General features: G+C 44.2%; 1 protein-coding gene across 7 annotated transcripts in view; it reads left to right on the top strand.

Annotated features, from left to right (window-relative positions):
- PLIN2 (perilipin 2) overlaps positions 1–13,214 on the top strand; it is a 34,779-nt gene that overhangs the window by 11,640 nt on the left and 9,925 nt on the right. For 5 of the 7 annotated variants that reach the window (XR_012904616.1, XM_006129985.4, XM_025188169.2 and 2 more), the window contains 6 exons: positions 34–229; positions 1,068–1,150; positions 3,848–4,133; positions 5,848–6,032; positions 7,064–7,198; positions 10,203–10,493. Coding sequence is in view for 6 of the 7 variants with exons in the window: in XM_006129985.4 (XP_006130047.3) it covers positions 34–229; positions 1,068–1,150; positions 3,848–4,133; positions 5,848–6,032; positions 7,064–7,198; positions 10,203–10,493 (1,176 nt within the window). In the remaining variant the exon portion in view is untranslated. Of the gene's footprint in view, positions 1–33; positions 230–1,067; positions 1,151–3,847; positions 4,134–5,847; positions 6,033–7,063; positions 7,199–10,202; positions 13,195–13,214 lie in introns of those variants that run through there. The other 2 variants (XM_075931506.1, XM_075931505.1) reach the window with 2 other exon arrangements.

Raw genomic sequence — 13,214 nt, forward strand, 5'->3', positions numbered from 1 at the left:
AGTGAGTTTAACCTTCGCTCTCTGTTCACACAGAATGTGGTAGCCAGGGTTGCCAAGCTTCCCTTGGTGAGTTCCACCTATGACATGGTGTCCTCTGCATATGTCAACACAAAAGATAACCATCCCTACCTGAAATCGGTATGTGAGATAGCAGAAAAAGGCGTGAAGACCATCAGTGCAGTGGCTATGACGAGTGCTATGCCCATCATCCAGAAGCTGGAGCCGCAGAGTAAGCAATAACTATTTCTGTGCATTTTATGCTTTGTGGGTAATGGTGTGGATACAAGAATTTGGGGGCACTATGTAAGTTAATCTACAAGAAACTGATAACTATTTAATTGACCATCCCTTTCACTCTTCTCTGGTACCTCAGCTGATGAATGTAGTACCTAAAGCTTAGTTTCTCTATCTCTAAATTATTACAGCATAATCTCTTTGATTTATAGCCCACAATATCTGGATTCTTCTAATGAATGGGGATTTCTGCATGTTCGTGATAAGTAAAAACTTCCCTTAGTTTGTACAGAAAGCCATACTTTATCAAATATGAGCTCTTATAAAAATAGTCTGATGTCAAGTGACTATTGCAGTTAAGCTTGTAATAACTTGTTCGTCATGAACTTTGACTTCTAGGATAACTGCTTGAGTAAGAAGCTTCTTGCTCAACTTCTGGCCTAACCCTTCACCCAGTTTTGAGCTCTGCATCATACTTCCCTTTCACCTACTTGCAGTTATAAATTTGTCAACTGTTTCATGGCTGCTTGCTCTGGTTTTAGCTCAGAGCCTATTTCTAGGAACTGGCAAATGCCAAGAGACATGTCCTTGGTATGCTGACAGGTCACTCCCTCTTTAAAAAAAATAAAAATAAATAAAATTTAAAAAAAAAATGTCAAATGTTTTGTAGAATTCAAGTGCATAATCTCGTTTGTTTAGTCTTACTTCTTTTAAAAAAAACAAAAAAACATTTTGGTTAGAACTGGCTTTTCCTGTCGCAACAAACGTGGTGGTTAATCTTAAGCTTTGGGGGCGAGTGGTTTAAGCACTCATCATTTTTAAAACTTCTCTAGTTGCAGTTGCCAACAGCTATGCATGTGTAGGACTGGACAAAATTGAAGAGAGGCTGCCTATACTACATCAACCAACTGACAAGGTAGATTAAATTACTGCATTTAAAACTCTAAGTGGGACAAAGGAGAAACTTCAATAATTACTGAAGCTAGCAAAACTGGAAGCAGAGCAGAATAGTGGAGTTTTTGTAACTTATGGTCTAACTCTGGGTTTGTCCCGGACAACTTGTGTCCTTCAGCGTCACTTAAGAGGGCTTTTCCCTCCCCCCAGGTGTGAGTTTCGTAGCTAGTAACTTCAGTTGGAGTTGCCTGTAATTTAGACCCTCAGTCTGTTTCTCTCCCCTATTAAATGGAGATGATGCTTTCCCTGGTTTACCAGAACAATATAAGGGTTAATATGCACACTTGTGGTGCTTTAGCTATCTAAGTACTATATAGAAAGTTTAAAAGTTTCAGAGGGGTAGCCACGTTAGTCTGTAACTTTAAAAACAAGTAGTCCTGTTGCATCTTGGAGACTAACAAATATATGTGAGAGGTTTTTGTAGATTTGCCCACAAACTCATCTCTCTGTGTACATCTACATAATAGAGCAGAAGTGCAACTTGAGCTACGTTAACAGCATAGCTGAAGTTGAAACAGCTTAACTCGTCTTTTGGTGCTAGCTTGACCGCAGCAAGTTGAGGAGGAGCTCTCTTCCTTGGACTTCCCTTAAATGCCGTAAAATTAGGATTACAGGAGTTGGAGTAAAGTCCTTCAGCTCACCATTATTTTGAAATAATGGCTTGCAGTGTAGACCTGCTCTTTTAGTTTGGAATAACGGATGTTCCAAAATAATGCTGCTGTGTACATGTAGTTTCTCTCACTTGCAGGATGACAGAGTGACATCATGTCTCTCTTTATTATCCTGCCTCCCCAGCTTCAGCAGAGACAGAACGGGAAACAGTGGCCATGGTGGGGAACAGCCTTCAGGGTGCCCAGCGAGCTCTGTTGCTTCCCCCATCCCTGCCACTTCCCATACAGCTGCCTCTGGCCCCACTTCTAATTCTGGGGCCCTGAGGCTCTATGATCCAGTGAGGAGTCACTGCCTGCCTTGGGTGAGGTGCTTGGATTGCCACCTTGCCTGGTGCTTCAGCCTTGGGCATGGGGGGGGGGGGGAAGGGTAAGATTAGTTCCAACACTGGCTTTGAGGCAAGGGAAAGAGAGGAAGAGGAAGCCTTTAGGCTCCGCACCAGATCTGGCTCGTGCTTCCCTACCAGCTGAATCCGGTGCGGAGGCTTGAGATGAGGTGACCACATCTGTATGCAGTATTCAAAATGTGGGTGTGCCATGGATTTCTGTGCTCCTGCCCCCTCCCCTCTGACCAGAAACCCTGCCCAATCAGGGTCCCCATCTGGACACAGCATCCTGAGGCAGGCCTGACAGTTCAGCCCCTATCTGGCCGTAGGAAGGGCTGGTGGCAGCCTATGTTCTGCCCTCCTTCTGCTGTGGCATGCGTAGGAGGGGAGGCCATGAACTGGCTGCGGCAGTCAGATGTGAGGTTGGTGAGTGTAGTGAGACCCCTAGTGGCTTTATTTATATTTAATATAAATTTATTTACAAATTAATATGGGAAACTTTACATAAACAAGTGGCCCTGTGGCACCTTAGACTAACAAAATTATATTAAATATTTAAGTGACTTGAACACATTTCATGAAACAGCTATAAAAAAAACCTTTTCTATGATCTCTAACTGGAGTACAAGCTATAAAAGTTGTAGTTTTCTCTAGCCATTTGGGGTGGCAGGAAGAAGGAAAATTCAATAGGGACTAATAACTTGCTTGAATAGTGCCCAAAAGTCCCATTCTTGGTGAGGGCAGGACTGTAATAGGTGATTGTCTAACATGCAGGAAGACAAACTCTGCACAAAGCTTAATCTACTCCCTAGTGGCTGAGCATATTGCAAAGTAGGAGAATCGCCTTTTATCTATTGCTGCCAAGGTATTCTTCCCTTGTAATCACTTGTGTCTGACAGCTTGCTGTATGTGAAGTTTTGAAAAATCTTTCTTATAAGAGAAACTACAACTCTTTAACATCAATGGCTTCTTGCCTCAAGTCTTTCAAGGTCTCCTAACTAAAAGCTTATCTCCTGCTCCTCCTTCATATGGAGTTAATGTCCTTCCAGAACATTAGCCAGAAGCTTCTTGGCAGGGGTTATTTGTTTGGCTTCCAGGTTTAAGGGACCTATAATAAAGTAGCTTGCTACATGGTGCTTACAGATGGGCCACATAGTTGGGTTCCTGTCTATTGTGGTACTTGGATTCCTTTCAGTAGTGATGCTTCATTACTAGCTGGAAGGTTGGCTGGATATGGCGAGACAAACATTTGTCTGACTATCTAGTATAGCCTAATTTGTGACCTGGTGGTATAAAGTCTTCCTAACCTAAGACAGAACCGGGTATGAATACCTGGTCCCTCTAAATCACAGGTTAGGCCCCCAAGACTCAAACTTTTACTTAAAAGTTATTCCTTAAACCAGAAGATATGGAGAAGAGTCTAGGCTTGCATTAGTATAAAATGTTTTCACCAAATTAAACTAGATCCCCTACTGACTAGCTTTAGGTTTCCATTTGCTGTAGGATTTAAAAACTTGGCTATTGCTGATTCTGTAGTTAATGCCTCTTAAAGAATCCTAAAATCAGTTAAACTAAACATGACAACTGGCTGCGCTTTTGGAAAGCTCTATCCATAACTTAAATAGCTGCCCAGTATTAAATGAGGAACCTGCCTCTTTCTTGTAGGTGGTTGCTAATGCCAAGGACGTAGTTGCTGGTGCAAAAGATGCTGTAACAACCACTGTGACTGGTGCCAAGGATACCGTTGCGCACACAATTAATGGAGTCGTGGACAAGACTAAAGAAGCTGTGCAGGATAGTGTGGAAATGACGAAGTCAGTTGTCAATGGCAGCATTAACACTGTCCTGGGAAGCTGTGTGGTGCAGATGGTGAACAGTAGGGTGGATAGTATGCTCAGCAAATCGGAGACTCTTGTAGACCACTATCTCCCAGTTACTGAAGAGGAGCTAGGTAAGACTACATCAGTACTTGATGAGATTGTAACTGGGGTGGATTGGGGGGGGGGGGAGGGAGATGAGCAGTGTCACTTCACACTCCTACTAGTTCTGTGGACTCCAACCTTTTTAAGCCCAAGATAACTTTTTTTAATTTAAGTGCAATCCAGGATCTACCTCAAACCCAAATACCCTTGCCCTGCCACCTTTGTGCCCCTTCTGAGCCCCCCACCCTGCTCACTCCATCCTCCCTCCCACTTCCCCCTCCCCCACTCCCACCTCATTCTCCCTCCCTTTCAGTCTGGGGCAGAGAGCTGGGGTGTAGGCTCTGGTCTTGGATTAAGGGATTTGAAGTGTGAGAAGCTCTGAGCTGAGCCTGGGGCAGACAGTTAGGCTTTCAGGGGGTTGTAGGTGTAGGCTCTGGGAGGGCATTTGGATCTAGAGGTGCTCAGGGCTAGGGCAGGGACTTGGGGTACAGGGGGTGTTCATGACTGGGGTAGGGTGTTGAGATGTAGCCACCAGCTGGACACTACTTACCGCAGGTGGCTCCTGGGTGGTGGTGCAGTGGGGCTAAAGCAGGTTCACTCCTGCCCTGGTCCTGCACCACTCACAAAAGCAGCCAGTGAACTCCATCCCAAGTCATGTTGTGCCCCCTGCCCTACTGTGTGGAGATAGGAAACCGGGTGGGAGGGGGCGCCTTGTCATCAGCACCCCCTCCTCTCCCCTGCACAGAAAGCAGGGTTTCCTGAGGAGACCACTCCAAGGCAAAGGGCAGATGTGCAGCAGTAGGGGGAGGGGCAGCTGAAGTGCTGGACTTGATAACTTCTTGGCCAAACCAATCAGCGATCCCCTGTCAAGGCTCCAAGATCTACCAGTAGATCCTGATCTACTGTTTGGTGACCACTGTACTAGTTGAATGGAGTACATGCACCACATCGACATTAGTTGCAGACCTGGCCCTTCACTGTACCAACCATGATGGACTCTTGTCAGTAGGGGAGGCATATGAAGGAAAACAGCATCTTCAAAATGAAAGGGTGGGTTTTCCCCATCCAGATGTTAAAAGTTGGTTAAACAGGTAACTGTAGGTATGTCTACACTCCACCCTCTTTCGAGAGAGGGATACAAATGAAGACATGCAAAATGGCAAATGAAGCCGGGATTTAAATATCCCGTGCTTCATTCACATAATTGCATTGTGGCACTATTTTGAAATAAGACACTGTTTCCTCTCGAAATAACTGCGTCTTAAAACACTTCTTGAAATAACCGTTATTCCTCATACAGTGAGGCTTACCAGTTATTTTGAGAAAAGGGTTTTCTCTCGAAATAACCGCATCTTAACAGTGTCGTTTCGAAATAGCGCCATAACACAATTATGCAAATGAAGCACGGGATATTTAAATCCTGGCTTCGTTTGCAATTCTGAATGTCTTTATTTGCATCCCTCTCTCGAAAGAAGGTGCAAGTGTAGACATACCCTGTGTAACAGCAGAAAATCTCAGCAGTTACATGCTGTGGGCTCTGCTATATAGTTTAAATTTTGCTGTAGCAAAGCTGCCTCCCCAGGAGCTGAGTGTCAGAGATGCCATCAACCAATAAGCATCAACTTATCAGTCAGCTACACACACATCCCTACCAGATGTATGTTGGACCTCCTCTCTGTTCGAGGCTAGGCTGCAAAATTTTAATAAAAAAAACCCCAAACAAACCTGCTTTGAACTCTCTAGCAAAAGAAGTTACCAAGGTTGAAGGATTCGAAGTTGGAGTTCAAAAGCCAAGCTACTACGTTAGACTAGGATCCTTGTCTTCAAAGGTCCGTACCCGTGCCTACCAACAGGCCTTAATCCGGATTAAAGATGCTAAGAACAAAAGCCAAGAGACCATTTCGCAGCTCAATTACACTGTCAGTCTGGTAAGTTAAAGAGAATTCTGATTTTTGTGTGTGTGTCTCAGTGTGAGGTATAAATCCAAAATGTCTTGGTAATCTCTAAGAACTATTTATCAAAGAAACATGTCTTTTGTTTGGATAAAGAAGTTTTGAACGGTACAAAACACCAACATTCTTTCAAGTGCTCAACTCAAACCTCAACAGATACATTCAATCCCCAAAGTTAGTTTCGTAAAAGAGATGCAATCTTACATCAATTTTCTATTACTGCACACTGTGTAAACCTTGCTATTACTAACTTTGCAGTTGGAACTAACTGTTCTTGAGTGCTCCTGCATTGGTGGAATCAATGTACAGAACACATTTTAATGAACAAAATCAGAAACAGTACGCTCAGGCTATGTCTACACTACAGGTGTTTCCCCCCACACACACACACACAAACTCACCAAGCGTCCACACCTCAAGTGCGTTTTTTGCACAAGAGAACTGAAAGAACAGAGGGGTTTTTGCGCAATTGGTATTCCTCTTTCTACGAGGAATTAATACCTTTTTGCATAAGAGTTCTTATGCAAAAAGGCATATGTGGACGGGGAAGAGGGCTTTTTTGTGCAGGAAGGGGTGGGGGAGGGAGCACAGGTGCGCTGGTGGCCATTCTGTGCATAGCAATCAGGGCTTACTTTTGAGAGAACGTCCATGCAGTCTGTACGCTCTGTCACACAAGCACATTGCTTTTTCGATGCCCTTTTGCAGTGTGGTTGCGCTCTTGCGCTAGAAATATATCTCAAGACATCTTCCGCAAAAAAAGCTTCTTGCTCAAGAAGTCTGCAGTCTAGGCGTAGCCCCGACTCTGACCTGCACAATTACTTTAATTACCCACAAAATACTACTAGAAGACAGCTGTTTGTTTGTTTCCTCATCTGTACCTCTAAAAGTGGCCTCACCCAACAGTTTTTAAATGATTTGCAAAAGAAATGGGGTGGGCTAAAAGTCATTTATAACAACCCTAAACTGTTCAGGATTCTTGCTTTACTACCTCATTGGTTGCTTTACAGATTGAGTATGCCAGAAAGAATATGAATAGTGCCAACCAGAAACTTCATGATGCCCAGGAAATGGTATATCACTCCTGGGTAGAATGGAAGAAAAATGCAGGCCAAAATGATGGTGACGAATTGCACACTGCTGAAGTAAGCAAATATATAAAGTATAAATGGCACAATGCAAAGTGTATATAAACTTGCAAGGACTAAACAGTACTTGTGTGTTCTCAAATTCATGAAATATCTTATCCTGCTAAAATGCACTTAACTCAGGTTCTTAGTTGGTGTCTCCTCTAAATGATTTCAGTTCAGTGGTGGTCATGACTTCATCTGACCTGATTGGCATCAGCCATAATTAATGGTGACTGGCTCCCCCATTTGTGTTCACTTTCACAACAAAGTTTAACTGGGTGCAGATGTCTCCTTGGTGATCCCTAAACATGGCAATAGTGGCCTAATGTAGAAAATAGCACCCACACATGCATAAGAACATAACATAAGAATGACCATACTGAGTCAGACCAAAGGACCATCCAGCCCAATATCCTGTCTGCCGACAGTGGCCAATGCCAGGTGCCCCAGAGGGAGTGAACCGAACAGGTAATGATCAAACCATCTCTCTCCTGCCATCCATCTCCACCCTCTGACAAATGAAGGCTAGGGACACCCTTCCTTAACCATCTTGGCTAATGACCATTAATGGAGTTAACCTCCATGAATTTATCTAGATCTTTTAAACCCTGTTATAATCCTAGCCTTCACAACCTCCTCAGGCAAGGAGTTCCACAGGTTGATTGCATGCTGTGTGAAGAACTTCTTCCTCTTCTTTGTGCTAAACCTGCTGCCCACTAATTTCATTTGGTGGCCCCTAGTTCTTACATTATGGGAACAAGTAAATAATTTTTCCTTATTCACTTTCTCCATACCGCTCATGATTTTTATAGTCCTCTACCATATCCCCCGTTAGTCTCCTCTTTTCCAAGCTGAAAAGTCCTAGTCTCTTTAATCTCTCCTCATATGGGACATGTTCCAAATCCCTAATCATTTTAGTTGCCCTTTTCTGAATTTTTTTCTAATGCTTTCTTTTTTTTGAGATGAGGAGACTGAATGTGAACTCAGTATTCAAGATGTGGGTGTACCATGGATTTATATATGGACAATAAGATATTCTCCGTCTTATTCTCTATCCCTGTTTTAATCATTCCTAATGCAACTACAGGTTGTACCTCTCCTCTGGGACTCCCTAATCAGGCAACACCCGTGGTCTAGCAGGCGCACAGATGTTGCTAGATCAAAGAGCCCAGCCACAGAAGTTGAGAATAGCTGGGTGCAGAGCTGGTTTGGTGGGTGGCAGCCTGCAGGGGTAGTGACTCTCAGGACCCATTGCTGCTGCTGTCCATGGGGCTGGGGAACCCCAGGAGCAGCTGCTGCCCATATGGAGCAGGGAGCAGAGCCCCATGTGCTGGCTGAGGGCAGCACACCCACGGGGGTGGACTGGAGGAGGTCAGGTCTGCAAGGTGAACCCCGATGCCTGACTTCCCCTGGTCTGGCAAATTCCTTTGTTTGGGACCACTTGGGTCCCGAGGGTGCCGGACAAGGGCAGTTCAACATGTATATCCTTCCCAAGGCTGCTAGAACTCTAGCAGACATGCTTCAGCGTATGTACTGCAGCCCTACTTTCAATGTAGTTTTTCAAAAAAAGTAATATTGGTTGTTGCTACACTTAACTACTGCGACTCAACCCTGGAGAATCAGTTGCAGGCCCAAACTCTATTGTTAAGGGACAAGCTACTTATGACTTGCTCTGTCCTGGACATCATGTGACCTTCCAAAGAACAGCTAAATGAACAACCTGAGTAGGACTGATCATGTGATTTCTCTTCTCTTTGGGTATGTCTAAACTAGCTGGGTAATGTAGGCATACTGCACTTGCAAATGAAGCCCGGGATTTGAATTTCCCGGGCTTCATTTGCCTAAGCGGGGAGCCGCTATTTTTAAAACCCCGCTGGTTCGAACCCCGTGCAGCGCGGCTACATGGGACTCGAACTGGGTAGTTCGGACTAGGCTTCCTATTCCAAACTACCGGTACACCTCGTGTACAAACTACCTAGTTCGAGCCCCGTGTAGCCGCGCTGCACGGGGTTCGAACCAGCGGGGTTTTAAAAATGGCGGCTCCCCGCTTAGGCAAATGAAGCCCGGGAAACTCAAATCCCGGGCTTCATTTGCAAGTGCGGTATGCCTACATTACCCTCCTCATTCGAACTAGGAGGGTAGTGTAGACATACCCTTACCTCTCCTCCCCCTTCCTCCCCCCTGCGATCCTTACTACTTTCTGCCATCCTGCCAGACTTTCCTCTGCTCCCAAGGCTATTGGATACCAAGTCTGATAACAGCACAAATGCAGTAATTGATAGTTGAGCTTGTAACTTTAAGCTAGAAGCATCAACAGTTCACTTTGACTCTTATTGCAATAGCTAAAGAACACAAGGAGCAGAGCCAGATATTTCTATGTAAAAGAGCACATCAGACTTGTAGCTCTGGGATCTAAAAGATCCAAGAGCTTTCAAAAACCAGGTCTTGACCCTAGTAAGCACCTTCAAGCCAGTAGCTTAATACAGATTGCACCTCTATAAACCAGAATTCTCTGGTCCAACAGCATCCATGGTCTAGAAGGACCTTAAGTGTTGTGAGATCTGCCCTGGTACGCTGCAGGGGGTGGAATAGATAGGCTTCTGGCCCCAGGCAGGGGCTGTGTGCAGCCTAGCTAAGCTTTGGCAGGAGGGGGTAGAAGCTGGGAAGCCAACTGCACAGATAAGCTGGCCTGGGCAGGGGATGCAGGGGCAGATGCACAGTGCAGCTGAGTTGTGATAGGAAGCCCAGTGGGAGGGGTAGGAGGTAGTCCAGCAGCAGGGGAGCCAGAAATGGCCTCTCATGGTCCAGAGCAATCCCTCATCCAGGACCAGAGAGGTCTGACCTATAATTTCATTCTCTGAAAAAGGAAGGCCCTAATCTCAGAAGCCATAACTTCAATTCTCCATCTCCCTCTTACTTCAGTCCATGGTGTGAACTTTCAGCATTAGAGTAAAATTTTTGCAGTGACCAACTCTCTGGCTAATAACTAACTCTGAGATGCTATTATGGTTTGTTTCAGCACATTGAGTCACGCACACTAGCTATTGCACAGAGCCTGACGCGGCAGCTTCAGACCACCTGCCTTACCCTGGTGTCAAGTATACAAGGCTTGCCGCAGAACATTCAGGACCAAGTTCATCATGTTGGGGCAATGGCAGGAGATGTCTATAGGAGCTTCCGTTCTACTTCCTCTCTCCACGAAGTATCAGATACTCTCCTCACCACTAGCAAAGGACATCTGAAGAAAATGAAGGAGTCTCTGGATGATGTGATGGATTATCTTGTTAACAACACACCACTCAACTGGCTGGTAGGTCCCTTTTACCCACAACTGGATGGGTCTCAGCATTCTGAGCGCAAGGGTGAAGGTGAGAAAAATGCCAGCCAACATGACAAATGGCCCGAACACAGAGATTAATTGCATAGCACACAGGTCAGAGTGCATGACAAGGTGACTTGACTTCTGTAGCTGTCAGGTGACCTATGGGGACAAATATCAACGATGTGGGGAGGGGGGGAAACTAAAAAACTAAATGTTTCCTTTCTAATCCAAGAAAGGGCCTTTCACTAAGGCTAGGTCTACACTGGCCCCTTTTACGAAAGGGGCATGCTAATTTTAAACTTCGTAATAGGGAAATCCGCGGGGGATTTGAAGTAGGAATAAGAGATCCTCCGGAAAGGGCTTTATTCCGGAGGATCGGGCCAGTCTAGACGCTTTTTTCCCGGCTTTTCCCCAAGCCGGAAAAAAGCGGCGGCCATCTTTATTTAAATCCCGCGGGGGATATTTAAATCCCCCGCAGATTTCCCTATTACGAAGTTTAAAATTAGCATGCCCCTTTCGTAAAAGGGGCCAGTGTAGACGTAGCTTGAACGTTGTGCTGTCCTGTAAGAGTGCCTCTGGAAATAATGAACAGCACAGAGCACCTTGAAGCTTCAAACTTCTACAGCTTACAGCAGTTACTCACCTTGTTCCACTACCTGGCTAAACGTCAGACAAGAGAAGGCTTTTTAAAATATCAAATATCAGACCTTAAATAGAACTCCTCACAACCCGAAACTTGGAAGTCAGTTACCTGTGCAGGAAAAACATAGAACTAACATGATCTTGTTTCGTGCCCATTTAGAAGTCCTGCAGCTCAGCGAGACAACTCTGTCAAACTTCCACTGATGTTCCGGTATCCCAGACTGTGCATTTAGCTATGATGGCTTTGATTATTGAGCTGTCTTAAAGAATAATCTTCATTGGCCAGATCACAAAAGCATAATGCCTTACTATGAATCTGTCACTTGCTTTGCAGAAAGGCTTCTAAGTTGTTTAGCCAAAGTTATTTAAGGCTGTGAATCTCCATTGTTCTGATGTTTTTCAGATCTTTTTATTAAATTATTTTTTTTCCCTTTGACAGTCAGCTAAAGGCAGTATGGAGTAAAATCTGCAGTACAGAATGTGAATGTATGATTCATGGGAGGGTTTTTTGTACCAGGGTGCTTAGTCTTGTGTGTCTTTTTGTAGTGCTTTTTCACTTTTTTTTTTTTGTATTACAATCTGTATGTGTTCAATAATAAATGCTACAGCAGCCAAAGTCTGTCTCATTTGAATGGTATATAAACAAGCATTTTAGCACTTCCTTAGTGAGTCTCCATATTGTGGAATTGAATCCAGGAGAAGGCAGTCTTGAAATGCAAATAAAGTAGGTGAACTGCTGGCTACCATACTAACCAGCATCAGATGCATTACACAGATGGGTCAAATGTTGCTGCTGCATTTGTTTCCTGCCTTCAGTCTCCTTCCACTCCTCTTAGCTTTGTTCCAGCTTCTCTGTGCTTATTGTCCACCTTAATAGAAAACTTTAATGGTACCAAGTCATCATTTCTACAGTTTAGAGGAGGAAGTCTGTGCAGGATGGCCTGGACAGCTGTTTGTCTACACTGCAATAGGGCATCCTTGCATCTGACTCTAAATGCCTACTGTACTGAGTGTCAGTGTTCTCTCTGTTTTGCATATGAATGGAAAAACTAAATTTTGTTAAGCTCACTGAGACATATACAGATAAACTTTCTCTCTCCACCCTCCCCTGCAGCCAATATACTCCATTTGAAAATCAGAACTGAAAATAGTTGTTAGTTTGGATTAAAAGCCTGCATTTGAAACTTCAGACAACTGACACTATTTAACTTGCTTAGTATACATGCTGCATCTTCATATGCTCTGGAAAGCAATCCACTGCAAAACCTTTGTCATCAGGGTACTAATGGATACTAGTTAAATTTGATCTCTAAAGAACAGTTGCGCTAACCTGTTCAGCAGCTGGAGTCTCCCTCAGCTGGAGTCTCCCTATCTGCACAAATGAAACCTCCAATGCCTATATACACAGTATTGGAAATGAGGATGGTTTAGTGTCATGCTGAAGTTTTGGGGGAGGGGAGGAACCCAAAGGGCTAGCAATATAAATAGCAGTCTGAGGCTGTTGGAAGAGACCTTCATGCTTAATGAATGGACAGGTTAAGATGTTCAAGCTTCTGGCTTGTTAACAATGGACTCCACAGTATTATAATAGAACTGTTCCTAAATCTAACATGAGATAGGGACTGATTCTTCCAGTAGAGGAATATATGCTGAAGGGAAAGCAGGAATCTTGGACTCTTTTTAAACAAATTTAAGTAGCACTGTGGGGATACTATGCCATACTTTTAGGTCAAAGGCAACACCCTGCATTCTCCCTCATAATTGTTAGCCTATTGCTATTAGTGGAGGACAAAGGCCTAATTTGCAATAAGGCACTCCAGCTTGTCCCTCTCACTGAGGGATCAAAAAGATGCAGCAGGAAAAGCAACTAACAGGAGCATATAAGTTAGTCCTACTCAGGGCCACATTAAGGCCTTTAGAAGCCCTAAGCACTGAAAAGATTATGGTGTCCCCCTCCCCCCCCATATGTAATTCAAAATAAAAACAATACTATAGCATTATTTACGTATTTATTTTGTGCCCCTGCTTTGCTTGTGCCCTAAGCATGTGCTTAGTCTGCCTATTGAG

The sequence above is a fragment of the Pelodiscus sinensis genome, chromosome 6, assembly GCF_049634645.1.
Source record: "Pelodiscus sinensis isolate JC-2024 chromosome 6, ASM4963464v1, whole genome shotgun sequence".
In the NCBI taxonomy this organism is placed as follows: Eukaryota; Metazoa; Chordata; order Testudines; family Trionychidae; genus Pelodiscus; species Pelodiscus sinensis.